General features: G+C 41.7%; 1 protein-coding gene across 1 annotated transcript in view; it reads left to right on the top strand.

The window, feature by feature from the left end:
• The window catches only part of LOC145392190 (transmembrane 9 superfamily member 1-like), a 538,883-nt gene that overhangs the window by 375,647 nt on the left and 136,074 nt on the right, over positions 1 to 27,162 (top strand). Inside the window, exon 10 of the mRNA XM_080266639.1 lies at positions 17,493 to 17,655. Within this exon, the coding sequence (XP_080122765.1) occupies positions 17,493 to 17,655 (163 nt within the window). The remainder of the gene's footprint in view (positions 1 to 17,492; positions 17,656 to 27,162) is intronic.

Raw genomic sequence — 27,162 nt, forward strand, 5'->3', positions numbered from 1 at the left:
AATGGTGCCAATGGAGAGGAGAGAAGAGGGTATAAAAACAACGAAAAACGTTGGAAGGTGGCATATACTAATCTTAATGTTTTAATATCGGCAAGGTTAGAAATCAACAACTTCTTGAGGGTACATGAACCAAATGTTATGTGCTTTGTAGATACCAAGTTAAGAGAGGATATTGATATCCATATGGGAGATGGTAAATACAAACTGTGGAGAAGAGACAGAAAAGAAAGAACGGGAAGAGGAGTGATGATGGCAGTGAAGAAAAACTTAAATGTGCATACTGTGGAAATGGGAGAGGGTAGCGCTGAAGTGATAAATATGAAATTAGAAATTGGAGAGAATGGCAAAAGAGCAATGGCAGTAGTATATGTTCCCCCTAAGACAAGATCATGGAATGACAGTGAATACCAGATGTTGTCAGACATGGTTAGTTATCTGCAGAAAGTGACTGAGAAAAGCAACAATATAATTTTAAAGGGTGATTTTAAAATAGTAAAGCGGTGAGCTGGGAGGAATGGGACTCAGGAGGCAGTGAAGATTCGTGGGGCACTACAGTATATTGTACAAAATAGAAATGATTAATATTATGACAGTGGGTCAAAGAAGAGACATGATTCCAAGGTGATGGCACACCAGCAAGATTAGATTTACTGCTAACCAAAGAACCAGATGTAATTGAATCTTTGAAACATCTGTGTCCTATAGGAAAAAGTTATCATGTGGTCATTGAGTTTCAGATAATAATAGGGAATGTGGTGCCAAGAGATGAGCTTTTTAAGTAGGGAAGATACAACTTTGGGAAAGCAAACTTTACAGGATTGAGAAAATTTTTAAAAAATGTGGATTGGAGAAAATTCAGAGAAACAAGAGAGATACAGAGGAAGAGGGATATCTTTCTAGACCTCTATAATTCAGGAGTGGAAAACTATGTGCCAGGAGTAAGCGGTAAAGAAAACAGGCAAAAGGAGTGGTTTAATAGAAGGTGCATGATCCCAGAAAAAGAGAGGGACATGGCGTGGAACAACTGGAGATTTGAGGTAATAAAGGAACAAATGAAGAATATAAAAGAACTAGAAATGAATATACAAGATTACGTAGAGAGGAAGAAAGGAACTTTGAAAAAGGTAAAATTGACAAATGTTTTATAGATTTGTCAATGGCAGATTGAAAGAAAAGGAAGGAATCACCAAACTGAAAGTAGAAGGAGAGGTCTATAAAGATGCAGCAATGCAAGCTGAAATAATGAACAAATGTGTCCAGTCGGTTTTTACTAATGAGAGGGATTTTGTAGAGGGGGAGGGAGTGACTAGAAATATAGTGATAAAAGATATAAAAGTAAAAGTGCAGGAAGTGTATAAATTACTGGAAACTCAAGATGTAAGAAAAGCCCCAGGACTGGATGGAATCTTTAATTGGGCACTGAAGGAATGCAGAACAACTGGCGGATAAGATTCACAGTTTAATTGTGTGTTCTCTGGAAGAGGGGAAAGTGCCTCAAGAATGGAGGAGGGGAAATGTATTACCAATTTGTAAGGGAGGAAACAAGAAGAACCCCTGAATTATAGACCGGTTTCCCTGACCAGCATTGTCGCAAAATTGTGCGAGAGATTCCTGAATGATAGATGGATAAAATGTCTGGAAGAGATGAACATTTTGGCTGAAAGTCAGTTTGGATTTAGAAGTGGAAAGTCATGTGTTTCCAACTTGTTGAGCTTTTACTCAAGAGCAACTGACGTGCTACAGGAGAGAGACGGTTGGGTGGATTGTGTGCATTTAGATTTGGAGAAGGCCTTCGACAAGGATAAGCGACTATTGTGGAAATTGGAGAGTATAGGAGGACTGAAGGGAAACCTCCTGGAGTGGATCAGAGACTTGTTGAGAGACAGACAAATGAGGTCAGTAATATAGGACAGGATGTCTGGAGGGAGGGAAGTAACAAGTGGAGTCCCACAGGGCTCGGTATTAGCGCCAGTAATGTTCCTGATTTACATAAATGATATGGTAGATGGAATGAACAGTTATGCAAGTCTGTTTGCTGATGATGCAAAGATCTTAAGGAAAGTAGAAGTTGAGGAAGAATGTAAAATGCTGCAGGAGGATACATGATTGGAGCCGGATGTGGGAAATGAAATTCAGCGCCAAAAAATGTAAAATATTGGAAATGGGTAAAAGTACCAAGAGGCCATCACTGAATTATTTGATGTTAAGTAACCAGTCACAAAAGTGAGAGAAGAGAAAGATTTGGGTGTGCAGGTCCAGGATAGTTTGTCACCGGAAAAACACATTAACAAAACAGTTAGAGAGACGTATAAACTCTTGACTAACATAAGAGTAGCATTTCATTACTTGGATGAGGAGATGATGAAAAAATTGATAGTGGCCATGATCCATCCCAGGTTAGAATATACAGCAGTAGTGTGGTCCTCAAACAAAAAAAAAAGATATAAACAAAATTGAGAGAGTACAAAGAACAACAACCAAGATGGTCCCCAGCCTGGCAGATCTGTTGTATAGAGAGAGGCTGGAAAAACCGGATTTGCCTTCCTTAGAGGAAAGGAGAAAGAGGGGCGACAGGATTGCAGTGTTCAGGGCCATGGTGGGAGTAGATAAAATTGACAGAGAAGGTCTGTTTGTTTGGGATATGAGAGTAACAAGAGGACTCGGAATGAAACTGAAGAAGCCAAGCTGCTTGAAGGATATCAAGAAATGTAGTTTTCCTTATAGATGCACAGACCTGTGGAATTGCCTGGACAAAGAGATTGTCCAGTCCAAAAATTTAAACGAGTTTAAAGCAAAATTTTACTGAGAAACAGAGATTGGACCCCACAAGCTAAGCTCATATCCTGTGTATCACAACTAAAATACAGCTATATAAAAATTCTTCATTACACACCTCATTCCTGACTTTCACTTATCAGAAGTATTCTTAAAAAGAGCTGTTTGAGTAAAGCTAGTTAGGCATCGAACAGGACACCACCCTGTTTTTCTGTTACCAGTTCAGATTTTGGTTGGATGGAATCACAGATGACACATTGTCTGCTTGTAGATAGGCTTTCATAGCTTAACATACAAAATGGAGCACTCCACAGCATTACAGCTTTATCACGGAAATAGCATAAGTGATGTAGGAAACCAGTGGAACGACCCTGTGAGGGTAATTGCTTGCTTGCAGTTGGCGGGGCTGCCTGGAGAGACAGATCAGGATTAAGCAATATCAGTGGTAATAATAACAACTACAGGGAGCTCTCACATAACGTGCGAATATTCCCCCCTGAAGGTCCCACTTTATGAGATTTTCACATTATAGGGCCATATGTTTACATGTTGAAGGGTTTCATGGTACCCAAGCCAGCCCCAAGTTCACATTTTAAGGGAAATTTTCTGGGATTTTTCCCAGGACATTTACCTACATAATAATGACTTCATTACCTGCAAACACTGGAGGATTCCTCACCTTGAATTGAAGAGGTTGTTGGTTTCTTGGGGGGAGGGGGAATGGGGTTCCAAAATAGGGCAGGACTCCTGCTGGTCTCCAGGTGGTCTAAAAAAAAAAAACAGCACGTGTGCAGCCAAAGCAAGGGGAGAGGGTAGGTTCAAGTGGGGCTGGAATTCTCAGTGGACTGTGACGACACCCTGCATGGACACGTGACAACCATACGTCATTGGCTGATGCAACCCGCGCTATGACTGTTGCTGCCTGCGTTGTGTCTGTTCCCACTGCGTTATGACCAGTTTTTTCATGTAATGTATTTAAACCATAATTTGTGGCGTCAGGCCACGTAATCCCCGTCGTTGGAGAGTACGGTTTTCAAAAAATTGGGCAGATGTTTTAACCTACAATATATCTGTTATTTTCGCATTTTGCCATTTCTTGGCCAAAAAAAATCGCCATTCGTGTTATGAGAGGTTCGCGCATTCAGATTGTGTGTCAAGTGAGAGCTGACTGTACTACTGTTAGTAAGTAATAAAGGGTTTCATCAGTTTTGTTGTCGTGGATAGATTTTGTATCATTCATTCCCACTAATTTTTTTTTTTTTTGGGTACTCTTTATTACAGTACTAACTTTTTTTTTTTTTTTTTTTTACCAACTTTTTTTTTTTAACTCTTTCTTACTGACATATTTTTTACTCAAGCTGTTGGGTCTCTGTTGAAGCTTTGGATTATTCATGACTGCAAGTTGGCAGGTATGCAAATGTTATTGCCTTGTGTATATAACTTGATAACCCCACCCTTCTTCCCTAGTGTTCTTTAATCGTCTGTGCATTTTCCTTTCACGCTGTTTTCTCTTTTCTTCTTTGTGTAGTCTTTTTTCTCATCCTTGTTTCCCTCATCTCCCCTCTAGGTCAAGCTCTTTCCACCAGTATTGATTTGCCCTTTCTCCATCTCTTCCCATGGTGTAGTGCAATCTTCTGTTCTCAAATGATCATATCCTTTCTCCTAGTTTAACCCCTGTTCCTAATCCCCTCCTGGTTTAGTCTTTTATCCCATGACTGGTTTTGTTCTCCTTCCTTCCCATTTTGTGGTTTGTCCCATTCTCCTTCCTTTTTGGTCTTGTCTGTCTTACTTCTTCCTTTTTGGTTTTGACCCTCTCCTCCCTCTCTTTTTATTTTGTCTCTTTTGCTACTTCCCTTTTAATTTTACCCCTTCTCCTCTTCTTCCTTCCTTTTTGGTTTTACCCATTGTACGTCTCTTTCCACATTGATTTTGTCCCTTCTCAGCCTCTTTCCATTTTGCTTTTGTCCTCTGTCTTCCCTGTTTGTTTGGTCCTTTATCCAGTTTGGTTTTGTATCATGTTCTCTTTTCCCTTTGGTTTTGTTGCTTAACCTTCTTTTTCCCATTATTGTTTTGTCTCATCTCCTCCAGCCCTTTTGGTTTTATTTTGTCTTCTTCTCTCCTTCTGGTCATACCCCTTCTCCTCCTCCTCCCATTTTTAATGATCTCTTTCCCTTCCATTTTGATTTAGGCTAGTCTCCTCTTCCTCCTCCTCCTCCTCCTCCTGCAAAATTGTAGATGATACTAAAATAACCAGTAAAGTAACTTCAAAATTACAGTGGCAGCAGTTACAAAATGACCTTAATACTTCAGCAAGCTGGGAAGAAAAATGGCAAATGAAATTCAACACAGAAAAATGTAAGTACTTCATATTGGAAGTAACAATGTCCATGTGAATTACAAAATGAATAATATCCAGTTATCAAGTACAGACAATGTAAAGGATCTTGGTGTGATTATATTAAATGACCTAAAACTGAGCAACCAGTGCACCTAGGTGGTTAAAATTGCAAACAAGCTGGTGGGGTTTATTGGAAGAACTTTCAAGTTTAAATTGGAAAAAGTCATGCTTGCCTTGTACAACTCGCTAGTGCGCCCCCATCTTGAGTATTGTGTGCAATTTAGGTCTCTGTACTTCAGAAAGGACATAGAAAAATTAGAGAAAATACAGCGAAGAATCACAAAAATGATACCATGACTTAGAAACAAACCATATGAGGAACGCCTTGAAGAACTTAAATTATTTAGCCCAACAAAGCGCAAGTTAAGAGGTGACCTTATTGATGTTTTCAAAATCATGGAGGGATATGACAACTTAGACATGAATAAATATTTTGAAATAGACTGGTTGAGTCAAACCACAAGTAATGGCAGCAGAATTATGGGAAAGTGTTTCCAATCCCAGGAAACAAAATACTTCTTCAACAGAGTTGTAAAACTCTGGAACATGTTACCTTCAGATACCTTAACAGTATCTCAGTTAAGACAATCAAAAACAAAATAGACAAGTATTTGCATGAAAATCCTCAGCTGACTCTTTTTCTGTCTGAAAAACATACTTTTATAGCTATGTGTAAGTTCATTCCCCTTCTGTCTACAAGACACCCTGTAAACAACGTACCCATACATAGTGTAGTGTTACGTCATTATATATTTTTCAATTTATTCAGTGTAAATAAAGTAATATAAGCACAGATTAGGATCTGCACAGATAGGCCTTAGTAAATGGTCACTACTCTTACTTCCGACCTGTGATGGGCTGTGGATCACTGAGGGTCCCTGTTAGCCAAGTGACCACCATCAGGATTTTTTTAATATACCAAGGGTCACTGCATCAGGAAGAAACCTATGTACTTGTCCCACATGGGAGAGTTCCTTGTCTCAGTGGAGTGAACAGAGCTGGGGCCTGATTGACTGCTGCCTACCTTAAAAGTGCCAGGCAGGGCTGCCACACCACCCCTAAACATCCATTCTGTGCACTGAACATTCACACTGTGCACTGTGCAGTCCCATTTTGTCTATAAGACACCCTGTCTTATATATTTTTCAATTTCCTTAATGCAAATAAAGTAATATAAGCACAGATTAGGATCTGCACAGATAGCCCTGAGTTTATGGTCACTACTCTTACTTTTGACCTGTGATGGGCTGTGGATCATTGAGGGTATCTGTTAGCCAAGGGACCACCATCGGGATTTTTTTTAATGTACCAGGAGTCACTGCATCAGTAGGAAACTCGTGTACTTGTCCCACATGGGAAAGTTCCTTGTCTCAGTGGAGTGAATGGAGCTGGGGCCTTATTGACTGATGCCTACCTTAAAAGCACTAGGCAAGGCTGCCGCACCACCCCTAAACATCCACACTGTGCACTGTGTAGTTTCCATGTTATGTCTACAGACGCCTCATTAACACAACATACCCGTTGATAATGTCATGCCATAGCTATTAGTTCATTTGATTACTTTCGCTTCCAGGTTACTCAAACTGGTAGCTTATAGATAAAGTATTTTAGAATGTGACTTTTCCTTTCCACTATTTCCTGTGAAATTTCCATGTCAGTTTTTCTATGATGCATGATGGTTTTTCTCACTTTTTCCTGGAGGGTTTGAGGGTGGGGGGAGCCTTCTTGCTTTACTATCCTTATTCTTCAGCATGTAGAGTTAGATCTTGTAGTCATAGTCTCCTCTGTAACAAGCAGCCTCAAAAGAACCATAAGGTCTGTTGCTGTTTGCTTTCCTTTGTAATCATCATCATCATCGTCATCATCATCATCCTCCTCCTCCTCCTCATCCTCCTCCTCCTCCTCATCATCATCATCATCATCATCAATCCTCCTCCTCCTCCTTTTACTTCTTCTTCTTCTTCTTCTTTTATTTTGTCCTTTCTCTTCCTCCTCCCCATTTTATTTTGGCCTTTCTCCTCCTACACTTTTTACTCTGTCCTTTCTTTTCCTCCTCCCCATAATGATTTGCACTTTTAGCATCTCCCATCCCATCTTTATTTAGACTTTAACCTCTCCCTGGCTGTGGGTCCAGAATTTTATGTGCACCCCAGGCTGATGCCAGGGCCATTTTCGTAAGTTTTGAAGGTCGATTTTTTTTTCCATGCCATATTGAAGAGAAAGTTCAGATGCATCTAACAGTGCAAATCCCAGCTTCGTAGACCCATTCCGTGGCTTGCAATGGAGTGCGAAAGTTGCAGAAATATTGGCAACCGATATTTGCCGCCAAGAGATGCTGCCTCACTGCAACATTGCATGTGTTCTTATCATTTTTTTTTTTTTTTACCCTGCAAAACAATGTGAATAGTGCTGAAATGTTGTGCATATAATGGATATGATGAAATCGTATGATTTCAGTACATAATATGTTAGGATTGACTCAAAAAAAAAATTATTATGAATATTTTTTAACTTTTTTGATGTAAAATATATTTATGGTAATGTCGAGTTATTTTTTACATTATTGCTGTGACCATGCTTAGAAAAGGGAGGGAAAGGGCTGAATTTTCAGTCCTAAATGAGAAAATTGTCTGTCCCCCGAGGCTAGGCTCTCCCACGGGAGATGAAAGTGGAGGGTCAGATCTCATTAGCAATAGGAAGTTGAGCTGCAACTTGCCGCTCGTACACCATGTGCATGGCTAAAAATAGAATCGTAATTCAGTTTCAAAACTATGAATACAGTAAGTCTAATAACACTCACCGCAAATTGACATAGGACCTACACACAGAATTGCTATGGGAGTTATCTGGACCTACACACAGAATTGCTATGGGAGTTATCAGGACCTACACACAGAATTGCAATGGGAGAGTTGTCTGTCTTTGCATTGTGTTTCTACCTCTACCAAGTGAATTTTGGGGGCAAGAAGTAACTGGCAACTCCTCCGGTGTTGGTGGGAGGTGGTGAAACACTCAGCATGTCATTGCTGGCTTTGAAGTGAGAGTGGGAGTATATGTTCCCGTCGCTCCGAGCTTGCACCTCCCTCTTTTTTCATATGCATTACTGTTTGCCCTGTTATTTTCCTAAAGTCAAGTTGTCATGTCTGGAAAGTACTGCTCAAGGGATGAGAGGGTCCTTATCATTGCATGGAGGCAGGATAATGTCCCTATCAACATGATTTGAGAACGTACTGGACGCACAAAGTCGACTCATGAAGATTCTTGCTGCAGTGCGAGGCCTGCCACCTGATGTCATACCAGAGCACAAGCATGGCGGTGGAAGAAGAGGACAACTTTTAGAGGTACAGATATGCTTCTGAAGAGGGAAATAATGAAGAATCCTCGACTGACAGCAGCAGAATTGAAGAGAATGCATCCCAAGCTGTTACAAGACGTCTCAATTCGAACTATCCAACACCGCTTGCAAAAGGAGCTGGGTTTGCAAAGCCGCACCACAGCCAAGAAACCACTTCTCACTGACCGCATGAAGAAGCAATGCATTCAATTTGCCAAGAAGTATTCACTCTGAACATTGGATGAGTGGAGAAAAGTTATGTTTTCCAATGAAAGCACATTTCAAGTGTTCCAGGTGCGTTCTGCTGAGGTTCGTCGCCCAGCCTCCTATAGTCAATATGACCCTGCTTATATGGTGCTGACTGTTAAGCACCCACAATCAGTAATGGTATGGGGGTGTTTCTCAGGTGAAATGGGAAGGGGAGGCCTCTACTTTCTTCCTAAGAACTTGATGATGAATGGTGGCTGGTACATTGAAGTTCTGAACGATCATTTGCTAAACTTTTTTTGCTATTCGGGAGTGTGACTTTTTCATGCATGATTCAGCTCCATGTCACAAGTCAAGAAATGTTACAAAATGGCTTCAGGATAATCTGATTGAGGTCCTCGACTGGCCTGGCAACAGTCCAGATCTAAATCCGACAGAAAACTGCTGGGCAAAGATGAAGAAAATCATGGCAGAGAAGAAGGCACCCAATCTGGACAACCTCAAGACTGAACTGACAAATGTTTGGTGCAAAGAAGTGTCCTTAGATTACTCTAGAAATCTAAGTGATTCCTTGCCAAAATGCATCCAATGGGTCTTGAAAAACAAGGAAAACATGATTTCATATTAATGAATGGCATTTCATGAACAAACATTGTGATATACTGTGATTTCTGTGTTTTTTAATACCTTGTTGGGGGAGGTCCTAAGTCAATTGTGGTAGCTGTATTACTAATACAGAGACAAAACAGAAATAAATATGTTTAGAGACGGGGGGAAAACATATTTTTTCCATAATAGCACGTTCACAGGTTCACCTTTCTCTATCATTTTATCTCATTATTTTTGCAATATACAGTAACCTCTCAACTAACTCGAGTTTTAAAAATGCATTTTTGTTTTAACCCGCCCTGTCCCGTCGACGTATGGGTACATTGCAACGATTTGCATTTGCCAGTCCCGGCGACGTACTAGTACGCCGTGCAATTGCAAGGTCCCTAATTTGCACAATTTTCAATTTTCTCGCGTGATTTTTCGTATGTATACACGGGACACCTTCCTCTATTCCTCTACAAGATGCCAAGCAGGGATAATGCCTTACACCGCATAACCTCCCCTCTCCCCCCCTCACGCCATTGTCTTGGCAAAGGACCTGTTACCAGTGACCTGGCTAGTAAAGATATTCAGGGCCAGAGTGATTCCCCAATCGATGACAATGTGGAGGACAATGTTTACATAGCATTAGAAGAAGCAACTGCCAGAAATAATGATCAGGTAATGTGACAAAAAAAGGTCAGGTATGGTGATTAGTTAGTGAGTGAAACAATGCTTGTAATGCCTTTATTACTGCTTGAAAACCAATATACTCTCATACTACATATACATTCGTACCAAGTAAATAAATAAATACCGTTTATGAGTGGATAAAATAGTAACCCTCCCATAGAACTCGTTTCCTTTGGTGCCAGCATGTTAGAAAACATAGTCAGGTAAGGAGGAACTCCTACCTGGATTGGGAATTTTAAACCTCAGGTGAGCGATTTCTCTATGAATTTTCGATGTTTCTCACCAAAAGCGAAGGTTTTAGCCCCAAAAATTTTTTTTTGAAAATACCTCGGGACTGGGGGATGTCGGAGGTGCGGAAAACCTCGGGACGTGATGGGTTAACACGAGCAAATATTTAAGGAGATACGTTTAATTAACTCCTTAACCGCAGGGCGTCACTTTCGTGACGCTTGGGAGCAAGGGATCATACCGCGGGGCGTCACTTTTGTGATTCTGTGTTATTTTGAATTCATCCGGGCTTTCAAGTGGTGGCTTGTATCATCTATCAGTACTGCCAATGTCCTACACTAGTCAGCACTCCTAATCTCATCTGTACTCCCATCTATTGTTGACAATTTAGCCATTTCTCCCCATTCTTGACTCCCCTCCCTACTCCCCCTCCATTACCCTATCCTCTCGCCTGCCCGGCCGTGCTACGCTAAGTAAATCTTCCCTGGAATTTTTCACTGATTTCATCCATTGAAATAAGCCCTATGCCCTATTCTTATACCAAATGATATATGCAAGAAAGAAATAAGGTAAGTGAGAGTGCCATACACCTAGAATTGGCTAATTATCACCTGACAACACCTCACGTGCACTCGTTCGCTAATTTTCGCTGTTTATTTCCCCTTGAAATATGCTGTATAATCTATTTTCATAATAAAAATATATATAAGAAAGGAAGGGAGAAGCCTAAGTGATATTTACATTCACCTGGAACTACCTGATTATTGCAGGCCACCACACTGTATTCTACGCTAAGTAAATCTTCCCTGGAATTTTCCACAGATTTCATCCATTGAAATAAGCCCTATGCCATATTCTTATACCAAATAATATATACAGAAAAGAAATAAGGTAAGTGATAGTGCCATACACCTGGAATTGGCTAATTATCACCTGACAACACCTCACGTGCACTCGCTCACTAATTTTCGCTGTTTATTTCCCCTTGAAATATGCCGTATAATCTATCTATCTATCTGTCTATTGCCAGACGCCTCAATCCCGTTTGGGGTGGCCACAAACAAATCGCCTCCAAGTCCCCCTGTCCCCCGCCATTTCACTCCCCTGCTCCCAGCTCACACCCCCCTCTCTCATATACCTCTCCACCCCATCCCTCCATCTCATCCTCGGCCTCCCCCTCCCTCTTTCCCCCTCCACCTCACTCACATACACTCTCTTCGTCAGTCTTTCACGCTCCATCCTCTCCACATGGCCAAACCACCTCAATGTGTTCCTCATAACGCTTCCTATCACATCCACATCAACACCACAATGCTCCTTTATATCCTCATTCGTCAGCCTGTCTCTCCATGTGACTCCACAGGCTCCTCTTAAATAACTCATTTCCACTGCTCTCTCTCTTGACTTGTGTCCTTCCAACAACGTCCAAGCTTCACTTCCGAACGTTAGAGTTGGTATCACAATACTGTCATGTAGTAACTTTTTCACTTCCATGCTCACTTCCCTGTTTCTTATCACTGCTTTCAAGGAACCAGCAACCTTTCTTCCTTGCTGTACCCTTTCAAGCACTTCACCCTCCAAACCTCCATCCTTACTCATCACACTACCCAAGTACTTAAACGTACTCACATTTTCCAATTCCTCACCATCCAACCTCGCTGTACATTCACTGACTTCACCTCTCTCAAAGACCATCACTTTACTCTTCCCTACATTCACCTTTAGATTCCGTTTCTTACACACTCTCCCAAACTCATCCACCAAGCCTTGCAGCTCTCCTTCGTCTTCACTCAACAACACAGTATCATCTGCAAACAACAGTACAGGGAGTTTCCAGACACTATCCTCTCTCACCATGGCCACTCCAACATCCACTACCCTACCTTGTACCTCTTTTATTACCCCATCCATGTACAGATTGAACAACCATGGAGACATGACACATCCCTGTTTCAACCCAACCTTCAAAGAGAAAAATTCACTTAGTTCACCATCCACACGCACTGCAGCCTTCGCACCATCGTACATACTCTTCACAGCATTCAACAACTTTCCATCTACTCCATATATTCTTAACACTTTCCACAATCCTTGTCTATCCACCCTGTCATATGCTTTCTCCAAATCCATGAATGCCGCATACAACTTCTTTCCCTGCTCTAGAAACTTTTCCACTAAAGATCTGAGAATGAATATCTGATCTACACAACCTCTTCCCTTCCTAAAGCCTCCCTGTTCTTCTCCAACTAATTTCTCTGTTCTTTCTCTAACTCTGTCAATAAGTATCCTACCATACACTTTTCCTATTATACTAAGAAGACAAATGCCCCTATGATTACCACACACTTCTTTTTCCCCTTTTCCTTTGTACAGGGGAATAATTATACCTGACTTCCAATCCTCCGGGACTCTACCTTCCTCCCAGGCCAATCTGCACATCTTCCACATCCATTCTACTACTATCTCTCCCCCATGCTTCAGCATTTCACCACACACTCCATCAATTCCTGGGGCTTTCCCCGATTTAACTTTCTTCTTTGCTTCCACAACTTGTATCCTACTGATTTCTTCCTGTCTTCTCACCTCCCTCCTTCTCCCAGCCATTCCCCAGCCACTTATACTCGCATTACTTCCATCCTCTACGTTCAACAATTCCTTAAAGTGTTCTCTCCATCTGCTCACTTTTTCTCCCTTCTCCACTAGTAATCTACCATTTTTATCTTTCACTCCCCTGCTAACTTCACTTCCACCCTGTCTTACTCTTTTCACCTCTCTCCAGAACATTTTCTTACAGTCCCTCCACTTTACACTCAAATTTCTTCCAAATTCCTCATCCACTCTCTTCTTACTCTCTCTTACTAATCTTTTCACCTCTCTCTTCCTTTCTACATATAACTCTCTCTTCCGCCTCTCAACCTCTTCCACGCCCCTATTTCTCATCCATTCATTGTATGCTTTCTTCTTTTGTGCCACAGCCTGTTTCACCTCTTCAGTCCACCACGCTGTTCCTTGCACCCCCCTCCGTCTTCTCTTCCTTCCACACACCACATCACATGCTGCACATATTTCTTCTGTAAATATTCTACACACACCTTCCACGTCTCCCATCTGCTCCAATTCATATTTGCCCAATCGTTCCTCCACCTCTCTCTTATACTCTGCCTTTTTCTCATCCTCCTGTAACCTTTCCACTCTCCTTGCAACTACTCCTTCCTCTTGTCTTTCCCTTCTTCTATTCCTCCAACTTTCTTGTACTTTAATTCTGGCCATCACCAAGTAGTGGTCAGAAAGTCCACTCCCCCAACCTCTATACACTCTTGCATCCATTACACATCTTCGCATCCTTTCATCCACACACACATAATCAGTCATTGCCTTCCTTTCATTCAGTTCACCACCCACCCTTCTCATCACTCGCCATGTATACCTGTGAATCATTTTATGCCTGAAGAGGGTATTGGCTATCACCAACCCCCTCCCAGCACAAATGTCCACTAACGCACTCCCATTCTCATCTATCTCAGCAGGCACACCCCACTCACCAACTATTCCATCCACCTTCACATTCCCAACTTTACCATTCATATCACCAATCAGAAACACTCTCTCATTCCTTCCAAACTTTTCCATGCACACTTCTACATTTGTCCAGAACTCTTCTCTCACTCTTCTAGCACGATCTTGCGTTGGCGCATACACACACACAATCGCCCACATTTGTATTCCAACTTTCAACTTTACCCACACAATCCTTGACCCAACTGATCCATACTGTCTTATGCTCCTCTTCCATCTTTTACTCACAACTATACATACTCCTTCCTTTGCCCTCTCATTCTCACCTACTCCTGCACATATAATAAATATACATATAAGGAGGGAAGGGAGAAGCCTAAGTGATATTTACATTCACCTGGAACTACCTAATTTATAATGTATTGTTTAGATTTCCTGCCAGTCATTTCACTGCTATATATTAGCAGCTGTCAAGAGGCTGATGTTGGCAGTAATGCATTTCCCTAGGTAGGCCATCCCAGCCCACCCCTATCAGTTCACTGTCATCTTCCAATGTGAAGGTACGTCTGTTTGCTCCTGCTAACTTCAGCCACTTTTCACCCCCATGCAAAGGGCCCTGTGACCTTTACCCCCTACTAAACCTCGTGTGGAAAGAGGTAAAGGGCTGACAATTGATAAAAGAGTGACTACGATCTTTCTATTACAAGTGGAATTGTAAATAATGTGTAAATAATGTGTAAACAGCAAGTGAAAGTAATGAATGTAAATATACGTGAACAGTGGAAAACAGTTTTATAAGTTACTTCAAGTGACAGTGCATAACACAATGTAAATAAAATAGAAATGTAAATAACGTAAATAAAATAGAGAACGTAAATAGAAATGTAAATGAGTAGTATTATAAGAATACGAGTATATACCCTAGGCGTAATGAAAGTGAAAGTTTCACTCTAGCATGTATGAATACTATGAGTTATGAGACTGAAGGTGAAAGTGACATTCACTCTCAATGCTAGTATACAGGATGAGAAAGTGAATGCTACGTATTTTACTGAAAGAAATTGAATCCCTACAGTGACAATAAACTACTATTACTGAAGGAAACTTATGGATAAAGACTGTAGATATATATAAGTGTTATATAGTAACAGAAATGTAAACTGTGAGTGTTTTTATGAATAATAGACAACACTAGCGGCGAACGATCGGAAGTGGGATGGTCATACGCCCTCGTAATTTTCATTGCTTTCACAGTGTTTTTTTGGGGGGAGTATGGATTCCAAACTATTTGAGAATCATAGATTAGTGTTTCTAGCGATAATATCAGGCTGTGGTATTCAAATTACGAGTTGTCGGGAAGTGTAAAGTGGAGACTTCGTTACCCAACTTCAGAGGTCTCCACAAGTCCTACGGTACTCGACGAAGGCTCAACAAAGCTGAAGGTATGTGCCATAAGTATATGTGATTTTAATATTCCAGGACTAATAACTGATTTTTGGCAAATATTTTTAGAGAGTCTGTTGGAGCGCGAATATGCCCGCGGGAGCCGCAAGTCAAAGCAAAACAAGCCCGCTGTGTAAGGGTTAACAAGGGTTCCTTGATTTAACATGACTTTACACGTACGTGATGGTTTCATATTAGCTGCGCGTGCCTTGGACAGTCCCGAGCTGATAGACCGTGTGTGGCAGTTTATGCATAAATGCAATTTTTTATTTGCCTGTTGCTTAAATTGGTTTTATTTGAACTATAATATTCGAAAATGAAGTTTGACCCCATTCTGAGGAATTTGGCTCATTTTCAGACAAAATTTGGCTAGGAAAGTGATGGCAGATCTAAATTGTAACAACTTGATACTGCAGAACAGAAAGAAGAAAACCACTCTGACCAAGATAGAGCAGTTCTTTATGAAGAAGACAGAACTCTTAAGGGAGTTATCTTCATCACCAGTAGCATGGGAGTCAGAGGAAGAGGAAGAGGAAGGACAGCAGAGCGAGGAGGGACAACAAATTTAGGGTGGGGAGCAGCAGGAGGTGGGGTAGAGGGGTAAGGAGGAACAGCAGCAGACGACGAGTGATGCATAGATGAAGTGAGGCTGTGTGTTGTTACTGTTTGTGACCTATTTACTGTAATGAAAATGTTGCTTTTACTGTAGTGTTTTTATGACCTACTAATGCATTAATAATGTTGAGGAACTTTCACAATGCCGTGAATGAAGCAGAATTGAAAGAAAATCCACGTAAAAAATGAAAACAGTATGTATTTGGGGAGAAGTAAACAACGCTTCGGCCCAACTAGGGCTCAAATGTTGTTTATTTCTCCCCAGATATACTGTTTTTGTTTTTTACGTGGATTTTGCTTCAAATTAATATTGTTGCTTTTAAGTTTACAGTAGAGTAGCATTACTCCCTAAATGGGTAGACTTTCCCAGAGTCCAGGAACGTAACCCCCAATATTACCATTGTTTCTTTTGGGAAAATTATGTTTAAATAACGCGTTTTTAACTAACGCGACCTCTCCAGGAACCTAACCCTCGTGTTATTTGAGAGATTACTGTATGTTGCTGCCTGCCTGTCGTGAGTGTGGGAAAGTATGATATTTTCTGCCTGGGTAAGGAAAAAGGGTACAGCTGGATATTTCCCAACACTTTACTCTGTCAGAATTGCGAGATGACCTGCCATTCGTACTTCGCACGAGCTGATTGGCAGGAAGGGAAGGAAGTTCCTTTCACCCACGAAAGCATCATGTGAACACAGAAAACTATTCTGTTATGCTTGTAAAAAGCAAAAATATGTAAAATGATTCAAAACAGTACAACAGACCTGAGCAAATAGGTTAAGTTACCAAACAAAAATTATTTTTTATTTTCATGTCTATTTTGCTTGTGTCTGTGTTTAGTTATAATCTTGAACAGGGTGGTTGTGTGTGTTTTGCAAGGGAGGAAAAAGATGATATTTTCTGTCTAGGTCGAGATAATGGGTTTAACTGTGTGTTTAGGCATGGCCATGAGTGAAAAAATTGTACATCCACTCATCACAGCAGCAGGTGGCGAACTGACAGTGACAGATGAGATGTGAGAGCGTGAAGGTCAGTCTCATGTCCCAGATATTCATTCACTTCCTGAAAGTTTTCGCAGTTTTCTACAAGTCTCACTGCATCAAATGATCCAAACCAGTACAACAAACCTGAGCAAATAGTTAAAGATACCAAGACAAAAATGTATTTTTCACCTATTATCATGTCTTTTTTGTTTGTGGCTATAATAATTCATAATCGTAAACAGGTGGTTGTTTGTGTTTTGCAAGGGAGGAGAAGGATGATATTTTCTGCCTGGGTCGAGATAATGGGTGTAGTTGTGCTTGTTTAGGCATGGTCAGGAAGGAAAAAATTGAAAATCCACTCATCACAGCAGCAGGTTCTGAACTGCCAGATAAGGTGTATGGGAGTGTATTGTAGGTCAGTCTGAGACATTCAGAACATTCATTCACTTCCCCAAAATTTTTGCTGTTTTTTATAGGCCACTCAAATGATGCCTGCAGCCATATATCGGCTAAACGTCATTCAACGTCGGCGGCCATTGAGGGGTTAAATGGGTTAAATATTTAAAATTTTGATTAATCGTAGTCTTTTTCTCTCATGGTTGAACCCATCCTACTTCCTGTTTCCTGTTGCATTCTTTCACATCAGTCCAGCTTTTCACGCATCCTCACTTTCTTCTCTACTTCATCTCACTGCCTTTTTTTTTCCCTACAGTTGGATATCCACTAACAGTGTTGGGTGGAATCCTGGGTAAGAACAGTCGCCATGAGTTTGGGTTCCCATGTCGCACCAAGAACATTGCTCGGGAGATCCCCAGAGCTCCCTGGTACCGCTCTCATTGGGCACATCTTGCAGTGGGTGGATTCCTTCCATTCAGGTAAATGAAGCAATAGAACACATTTGAAATAGGTTATGAATACTGTATGATGCAATGCATCAACTTTGTGAGTTGTCCTCTCAAGCTGTAATAGCAATAATGTATAACAATGTACAGTTCTCTAGTATGACATCTTTTTCCATGCAGATGGTACTCAGCTGATAACTTTATCGATAGTGATGGAACTGTAATTAACAAGTTTTCTTTAATTAACTGTGGGATTAATAGCACAAAAACGGCAACAGAAACGGCAACATAGAACAGTGACTTCTTGTATAGTACATTAATTTCATCTGCTGTTTAAGTTATGAAATAATCTTTGAAACAAAAACTAACTATTGCCATAATGGAAACCCTCAGGATCTGAGCATCCAGTCAATCAATCTATCTATAGCCAGATGCCATAATCTCGTAAGGAGTGACCATTGGTCTTTGAGTTAGTGGTTTTACGGGGAGGAGCACTAACCCTCTGCCAACCCACTTGTTGAGACGTAGGGAAGAGGGAAGGGTTCCAGAGGACTGGAAATCAGGTATAATTGTTCCTTTATACAAAGGAAAAGGGGAGAGAGAAGTATGTGGTAACCATAGGGGTATTTGCCTACTTAGTCCATCCATCCATCCATTGCCAGACGCCATGTTTCCCAAACGGGGTGGCCAATGGCTCAGAGTTAATTGTTTTACAGGGAGGGGCACTAATCCTCCACCAACCCCACTTGACGTAGGGATGCCAACAGCATCTGGTGTTCCCAGGCGGTCACCCATCCAAGTACTAACCAGACCCAACGTTGCCTACTTAGTATGACTGGTAAAATATATGGTAGAATACTCATTGATAGGGTTAGGCATATGACAGAGGAGCTAGTTGGAGAAGAACAAGGGGGATTTAGGAAGGGAAGAGGGTGTGTAGATCAGATATTTGTTCTAAGATGTTTAGTGGAGAAGTATCTAGAGAAGGGAAGGAAAGTGTATGCTGCCTTCATGGACTTGGAGAAAGCTTATGACAGAATAGATAGGCAAGGTATGTGGAAGATATTAAGAATATATGGAGTGGAGGGGAAATTGTTGAGTGCTGTGAAGAGTATGTACGAGGGAGCTAGGGCTACGGTGCGAGTGGATGGTGAGCTGAGTGAGTTCTTTGATCTCAATGTGGAACTGAAATAGGGTTGTGTGATGTCCCCATGGCTGTTTAATATATACATGGATGGGGTTGTAAAGGAGGTGCAAGGTAGGGCAGTGGATGTGGGGGTGGCTCTAATGAATGAGGGTGAGATTTGGAAGCTTTCGGTGTTGCTGTTTGCTGATGATACAGTACTGTTGAGTGAAGATGAATAGGAGTTGCAAGATTTGATGAATGAATTTGGGACAGTGTGTAGGAGGAGGAATCTGAAAGTTAATGTAAACAAAAGTAAAGTTATGGTGTTTGAGAGGAATGAAGTCACAGAGTGTGCAGTGAGGTTGGATGGTGAGGATATGGAGAATGTGAGTGCATTCAAGTACTTGGGTAGTGTGATGAGTAAGGATGGAACTTTGGGGGATGAAGTGCGTGAAAGGGTACAGCAGGGAAGGAAGGTTGTTGGTACACTGAAAGCAGTGATGAGAAATAGGGAGGTGAGTATGGAAGTTAAGAAGTCACTGCATGATAGTATTGTGATCCCTACCCTGACGTATGGAAGCGAGGCATGGACCTTGCAAGAGGGGAACAAGTCAAGAATGAGAGCAGTGGAAATGAGTTACTTGAGAGGAGCATGTGGAGTAACGTGGAGGGACAGGTTGACGAATGAAGAAGTGAAGGAACGCTGTGGGGTGGATGTGGATGTGGTTGAGAAGATTAGGAGATATACACTGAGGTGGTTTGGACATGTGAAGAGAATGGAGAATGAAAGACTGACTAAGAGGGTGTATGTAGGTGAGGTGGAGGGAGGTAGAGGGAGAGATAGACTGAGGATGAGGTGGATGGATGGAGTTGAGAGGTATATGAGGGAGGGGGGGGTGACTTGGGGGGAGGGTAGTCAAATGGTGGGTGACAGAGCGACTTGGAAGCGTTTTGTCTGCGGCCACCCTTTGCGGGATTAGGGCGTCAGGCTATAGATAGATAGATAGATAGAATAGTTATATGGTTACCACCCAGCATTGTAAATGGTCTCCTGGCATACAGGAAACCATCAGGCTTATACTAACCAGTGGAAATAGAGTAAGGAGCAGATACAAAGATTATTTTGAAAGACTGATGAAAGGAAATGGTGAATGTAGAGAGGCATTGATGGTGTGTAGTGATGGAATTTAGACACTTTGGTTAACATCTCCTTTTATCAAGTTCTTTTTGGCTCTCTGCAAGGTGACCCTAGCTCACCCCATCTTGGAGTTTACACTAGGCAGTGTGGATTTGTTAGTTATGTTTTCAGCTATTAACAAAAAAAATTAACATTTTGGAAAATTTGTGGTGCTTTTTAAGAAATTGATGTTATAATCACACTTCTGTTAAATTATTGATAACAGTTTATTTTTCTATTGAGTAATCATATCAAAGACAACCTCAACATATAGTTTTTATAAATACTGTATAGCAGTCATATGCTAACTTTAACGTTCCTTCACTCATTGCGAGGTATGAGGCTTTCACTCATGGGATTCATTCACTAGACCATGATAAATAACCCTTGTGAAAGTCTTGCAGTAATGAAATGTTTTTGAGCTTGGGAATGGACTCATGTGAAAGGGGAAGGTCACTATGATAAATACGGCCCCAATTCCCACTACCATACAGCTTTGCACTCCTAACTCATGGTGCATATGGAGGTCCCTTAGCATGGAGGGAGAGCCCTCTCAGTATCAGGGGAGGCAACAGCTCTCTGAACTTCCTCCAGTCTCTATCCTTACCCTAGCCACAGAGCCCCACCTCCAGCACATAACATGTCCCCTAAGTAACAAAACTCTTCCACACACTCTAGAGACTCTCCAGCAAGATCAACCCTTTCACAGGTGACAATTTCCATGTGCTCTCCCTGACACACCGCACACAGGAAATCATCATTGTTTTGCAGTTTGCTTCTGATACCACCAAATCTCTTATGCATCCACCTATCACAAACACTGCTCAAGTTGAAATTACTTCCCACCCCCTTGTTGCAAACTGCACATGGCCACACTCCCTCTGCTTTGATAGTACCAACACCAGATATTATCACTTTTGTTTTATCCATAATTACTCTCAAACCCTTGTGCCCTATTCCATCTCTCCATTTCCTAAATCATTTCACCATCTCCGTTTCATTCTCTGCAACCAACACATCATCAAGAATGCAACATCTCCCATGGGACTACATTTCTGAAGTCTTGCGAGAGAGCTTCAAGCACCATGACAAAGAATAAGGGGCTCAAGACTGACTCCTGATGCACTCAAACATTCAGTGAAAACTCATCACTGAAATCTCCATTCATTCCCACCTAGATGCAAGCACCCACATACATAGCCTTAATCACTCTGACCAGCCAGTCCTCAGTACCAAGCTTTCTCATTGTCCACTTCACCACCTCCCTAAGAACACTGTCAAAGGCCTTCTCCGAACAAAGTACAGCTCCCTTTTCTTTCTTACATATTTTTCTTGAAGCTGTTGGACAATGCATATGGCATCAGTGGTTCCTTTGCCAGGCATGAACCCAAACTGCATCTTCTCAGTATTCACTCTTTCTCTAATCGTACCTTTTAGAACTCTCCATTACCTTCATTATCTGGCCCAAAAGCTTTATACCTCTATAGTTTCATCTTTCCAGGCCATAACCCTTCTCCTTGTACACATTTGCAGTCACACTTTTCAACAAATAATCGGGGACAACACACACATATATATTTGTATTTATAAAATCAGTAACTAACCCCACTCCTATATCTCCAGAGGCCTTCAACATATCAGCAGTCAACCCAGATACACCTGCTGCCTTCCCCAGCTGCATCCTGCCTATTATTGTACTTTGTTCACAGTAGCTGCATTAATCAGTTGCCAAGCACAGGGTCTGCTGACTCCAAACGATCCCCTTTCCAGTCAGACTCTTCATTCATTTATAATGCTCTATCCAGGCATATTTATTATTCCCACTGTCCACCATTATCTTTCCTTCATCATTTGTCACACACTGCCCACATATATCTGTGTTTTCCCTTTTCATCTGATGTGCCACCTGAAATACCTTGTCCTTCTTTTCAGCACTATTTAGCTTATCCAGTAAAAGTCTCTGAGACTCATATTTTGCCCAGTATATCACCTTGCAAGCCCTATGCATGGCAGCCAAGTATTCCTGTCTATAACCACCTCTTTTCCATTCACGGAGAAGTATTCTTTTGTCCTTAACTGCAGCTTCTACACCCTCATCCCACAACCATGTTACATTATGGAGGGTCACTTTTCCACCTTGTTCTTCTTTTCAGCACTATTTAGCTTATCCAGTAAAAGTCTCTGAGCATGTATGATGGTGCTAAGGCTACAGTGCGTGTGGATGGTGAACTAAGTGAATTTTTCTCTTTGAAGGTTGGGTTGAAACAGGGATGTGTCATGTCTCCATGGTTGTTCAATCTGTACATGGATGGGGAAATAAAAGAGGTACAAGGTAGGGTAGTGGATGTTGGAGTGGCCTTGGTGAGAGAGGATAGTGTTTGGAAACTCCTTGTACTGTTGTTTGCAGATGATACTGTGTTGTTGAGTGAAGACGAAGGGGAGCTGCAAGGCTTGGTGGATGAGTTTGGGAGAGTGTGTAAGAAACGGAATCTAAAGGTGAATGTAGGGAAGAGTAAAGTGATGGTCTTTGAGAGAGGTGAAGTCAGTGAATGTACAGCGAGGTTGGATGGTGAGGAATTGGAAAATGTGAGTACATTTAAGTACTTGGGTAGTGTGATGAGTAAGGATGGAGGTTTTGAGGGTGAAGTGCTTGAAAGGATACAGCAGGGAAGAAAAGTTGCTGGTTCTTTGAAAGCAGTGATAAGAAACAGGGAAGTGAGCATGGAAGCGAAAAAATTACCACGTGACAGTATTGTGATACCAACTCTAACGTATGTAAGTGAAGCTTGGACGTTGTTGGAAGGACACAGGTCAAGAGTGAGAGCAGTGGAAATGATTCATTTAAGAGGAGCCTGTGGAGTTACGTGGAGAGACAGACTGACGAATGAGGATATAAAGGAGCATTGTTGTGTGGATGTGGATGTGATAGGAAGCATTATGAGGAACACACTGAGGTGATTTGGCCATGTGGAGAGGATGGAGGGTGAAAGACTGATGAAGAGAGTGTATGTGAGTGAGGTGGAGGGGGGAAGAGAGAGGGGGAGGCCGAGGATGAGATGGAGGGATGGGGTGGAGAGGTATATGAGAGAGGGGTGTGTGAGTTGGGAGCAGGGCAGTGAAATGGCTGGGGACAGGGTGACGTGGAGGCAGTTTGTTTGTGGCCACCCCAAACGGGATTGAGGCGTATGGCAATAGATAGATAGATAGACTTTTCCATCCACACACTGAATCAGTAACTCGCAAGAGATTGTTTTTGAGAGCTGTTTGGTGTTCATTAACATTTCTATCAACACCTTCCTGTTCAGCCACCACTGGTCATCTCTCTGTAGAAAGCATTAACACTTCTGTCAACCCATCTCTTTGTGCTGTAGAAGACATCACTTATTGCTTGGTTTTTAAACTTCTGTCCTAAGTGCATAGGTCTTCTTCTTTACCACCCACTCTTTAATCCCCATGTCACATATCATTAATTTGTGTTGCAGCACGCACTCATATTCCTTGTAACTTTAGCAACCTTCATCAGCCTCCAATCAACCCTCCTTACCTCGAAATAGTCAGCCTGACTACTGTTTCTTTTTCCTAAAATGCTTGTTGCACACATTCATGTTCACTCCCTCCCCAAATTCGAACATCTTTTCCCCTTCCAGATTCCACGTACCCTGTGCTCATCCCCCACATACCCCTTCATATATTGGTGCTGCTTCACACAGATGAACATTTATTCCCCATCCAAAACTACAGTCTCATCATCCCCCATGCCACCAATCACATGTATCAAGTCATCCCATGAGTTTACCAAACAGTATTTTCATAGATATACAGTAGTCCTTTCATTCATTCTTTATTACATTGGAATTAAGTGTTTGGGTACAGAGTTACAGTATGCCTACAGCAGACCACACTAACAGAAAGTACCCAAGCTGTTTAGAGAGTAATCACTCCATTATCCAGATACGGAGTATCCGGACATGCTCTGTATCCGGACGTTAGGCCTTGGCTCTATAATTTCAGTATCTGGATTTCTCCGACATGGCTAGTTGGGTGGCCTACTAATTGAAAAAATCAGTTTGGTGGCTGGCCAGCCACTCTAGCCACACAGAGGTATTATTGTAGACCGCAGCCCACCAGCTGAGCAAAAATGGCTGTCTGTCGCTTCACCAAATGGTCAAAGTCCCCCGGCCACCTGGATCACAGGGAATGTGCTGGCAGCCACATTAGTAATACAGACCCTAATTCACCAGCTCAGCAAATATGGCTGTCGGCCTCTTTACCAAACGATCAAAGTCCCCCAGCCACCCGGATCACTCTGAAGCTACCAGCCACACACAAATAATGCAAACACTAACCCACCAGCAGAGCAAAAATGCCTGTCTCCCTCCTCACTGAAAGGTCAAAGTCCCCCAGCCACCCTTACTCCCCCCCCTCCCATCCTTTCATCTCCCTCCTCTCTCAGCATTGCCAGGCGTGTCTCCCTTCCCTACCCCTGCTCAGTGTACTGCCTGCATGGCCTCCCACCACTTACCTCCCTGCATTGCCATAAGTGAATTTTGTAGCTTTTGGTGATTTAATCAGACACTACTGGCCGTACAGTAATCCCTTGACTATGCGGATGGTCCATGTCCAGTCATGCTCCGTATCCGTTTATTAGGTCTGGGCACTATTTTAACCGTATCAGGATTTATTTGTCTGTAACCAGACATAAAAGTTCCAGCTTCGGCAACCGGCCAGCCAACAGAGTAAAAAAAAAGTTTGTTTCATGGCTCACCGGCCACTCTGTCCACACGTGGGTAATAGACCCTAATCCACAAAGCTGAGCGAGAATGGCTGTACAGACCCCTACCGTATGGTCAAAATCACCCGGCCACCCCCATCACCAGTAACATACCAGCAGTGTGCGAGGAAGATAGCGTAACCCACAAGCTGAGCAAGAATGGCTGTATGGATCCTTACCGAATGGTCGAAATCTCCTGACCACGCTGATCACTGGTGACATTCCAGCAGCGCACGAGGAAAACAGAATGTAACCTACATGCTGAGCTAAAATGGTTGTACGGGTCCTTACTGAATTGTAAAAGTCCCGTGGCTCCCCTCGCTTCTCGTCCCTCCTCTATATCTCCTTATGCACACCGCTGCCTTCCTTTTCTCCCTCCCTCTCCCTCAGTCCTCTCCCTCATGTGCATCACCCACCATCCCTGCATGATTTTTTTTTTTTTTTTAAAATTTATTCGAATACTATTGGTTTTATTGAAATTCCGAAAGACTATGAGAAAGCTCATGAAATTCTGCATCTAGTCATATGCTTAGCTCCTGCATGGTGCGGACAAAATTTTGTGCTTGGATGTTGGGAAATTATTTGAAGGTATGGTTTACTCTCCAACAAGTTCATTCTCGCTGCTTTTTTGTACTTTACTCATCAGTTCTGTGTGTTTTTATTAGCTTATCTTATAGTATAAACACCAGCAAAGATGAGTGATATACAATTTACACAACTATAACCAATTTCCAGGGGGTATATTGAAATTGAGAGAAATGTTTTTCTTTGTGGCACAGTCAGCCATTACTCTTGCTGTTTTAGAAATTCCCAACCGGGTTAACAATACTGCAACTGTCATCTTCGTTGATTTTTTTGTGGACTTTTGTTGTTTATGCATTGCTTTCTTGGTGTCTAGTATTACATTGGATATTCCCATGTGTGTTTTGATGTCTAACTACTGTACTGCTGAAGGACTGCAAAACTGCCAAATTTAGGAGTGGTACTGTGCATATTAATAGTTTTTTTTTTTTTTCATTGTTTTCTTAGTGTTTAGGATTATATTGCATATTGCAATGTGTGTTTTGATGTCTAAAAACAGCCAAAAGACCTCAGAACACCGCCAAAATTAGGAGGGGTACTGTACATATTGGTAGGTTTTGCATTTTTTTTCAATTGTTTCCCTAGCATTTAGGATTATATTGCATATTGCGATGTGTGTTTTGATGTCTAAAAACAACCAATAGACTTAAGAATACTGCCCATATTAGAAGGGGTACTGTATTTTTTTTTTTTTTTTTTTTTTTTTTTTTTTTAAGGATTATATTGCATATTCCAGTGTGTGTTTTGATGTCTAAGAAGTTTCAGAATTAGGAGGGGTACTGTGTATATATATATATATATATATATATATATATATATATATATATATACACACTCAACCTTCGGCTATCACTCCCAATTGGTCCCGCTATGTGTGCGCTATGGCCGAAACCGTGATAGCCGAATTGAAGAACTTATGGTAATAATTCTAATTGGTGCCATGACCTCAATATTTACCCCTAAGATACCTTTTTTGTACAACATATTAATATATAATAGTCTAAAAATGAGCATGTTTTATGATTTGATCACGATTCTTATAAATACTGTACTCCTCACAATTGATTCAGTGATGTTATGTTTCTTCCCCACACTTTGCTTGGTCTCACCATTCTCTATAAGTTTCACATTTCCAGTTTATCTGCATAACTTAGGTTCTTCCTCTTCTTTATTTCCCTGCCAGGTGCCACAGCATTATGTTGGGTGATGGTAGGGGGACAGGGACGGGGTACGTTGGCCATGGTCATATCATAAAAAAGGTTATTGTTCTCGCTATCGCTGTTCACGGTCTGAGGGCGCGCACCTGAATGGTTTGGCGGGCAGGAGACTCAGTTGGGCGGCCAATCAGCGCTCGGCTGACATTGACGTCACACGACCAATCACGGAGTGAAGCTTTTGTTGGCTGGGCGGAGCACTGGAGCCTGGCCTTTTTGAAGTTTTTGAACATTTGCGGTGCGCAATAGCAGGCATTTAGTGCATGATAAAGGTATTTGGGAAGTTTTTTATATAGGCGTGATAGCGACATACGCTATAGCGGAACCCGTGATAGCCGAGGGTTGAGTGTATATATATATATATATATATATATATATATATTTTTAGGTGGGGACACTCACCATCCATGCACTCTGTTGTGCAACTCTTGGGTGACTGCCCTATCCTCTTTTCCTGCCTTCTTTCCTTCCTTCCCCTTTTGTATTTCTCTCCTTCATTCTTTCCCTTTCTATCTCTCTGTGGGTGACTCTGCACTGAGTGGCAAGCCAATTGGCTTCCTGTACACCGGGAAACTATTTACACTTAACCCTCGGCTATAATGCCCAATTTGTCCCGCTATGGCTGCGCTGTAGTCGAAACCGTGATAGCCGAATTGAAGAACGTATGGTA

The sequence above is a fragment of the Coenobita brevimanus genome, chromosome 21 (assembly GCF_032717465.1).
Source record: "Coenobita brevimanus isolate Jiangsu-jjx chromosome 21, ASM3271746v2, whole genome shotgun sequence".
Taxonomy (NCBI): domain Eukaryota; kingdom Metazoa; phylum Arthropoda; class Malacostraca; order Decapoda; family Coenobitidae; genus Coenobita; species Coenobita brevimanus.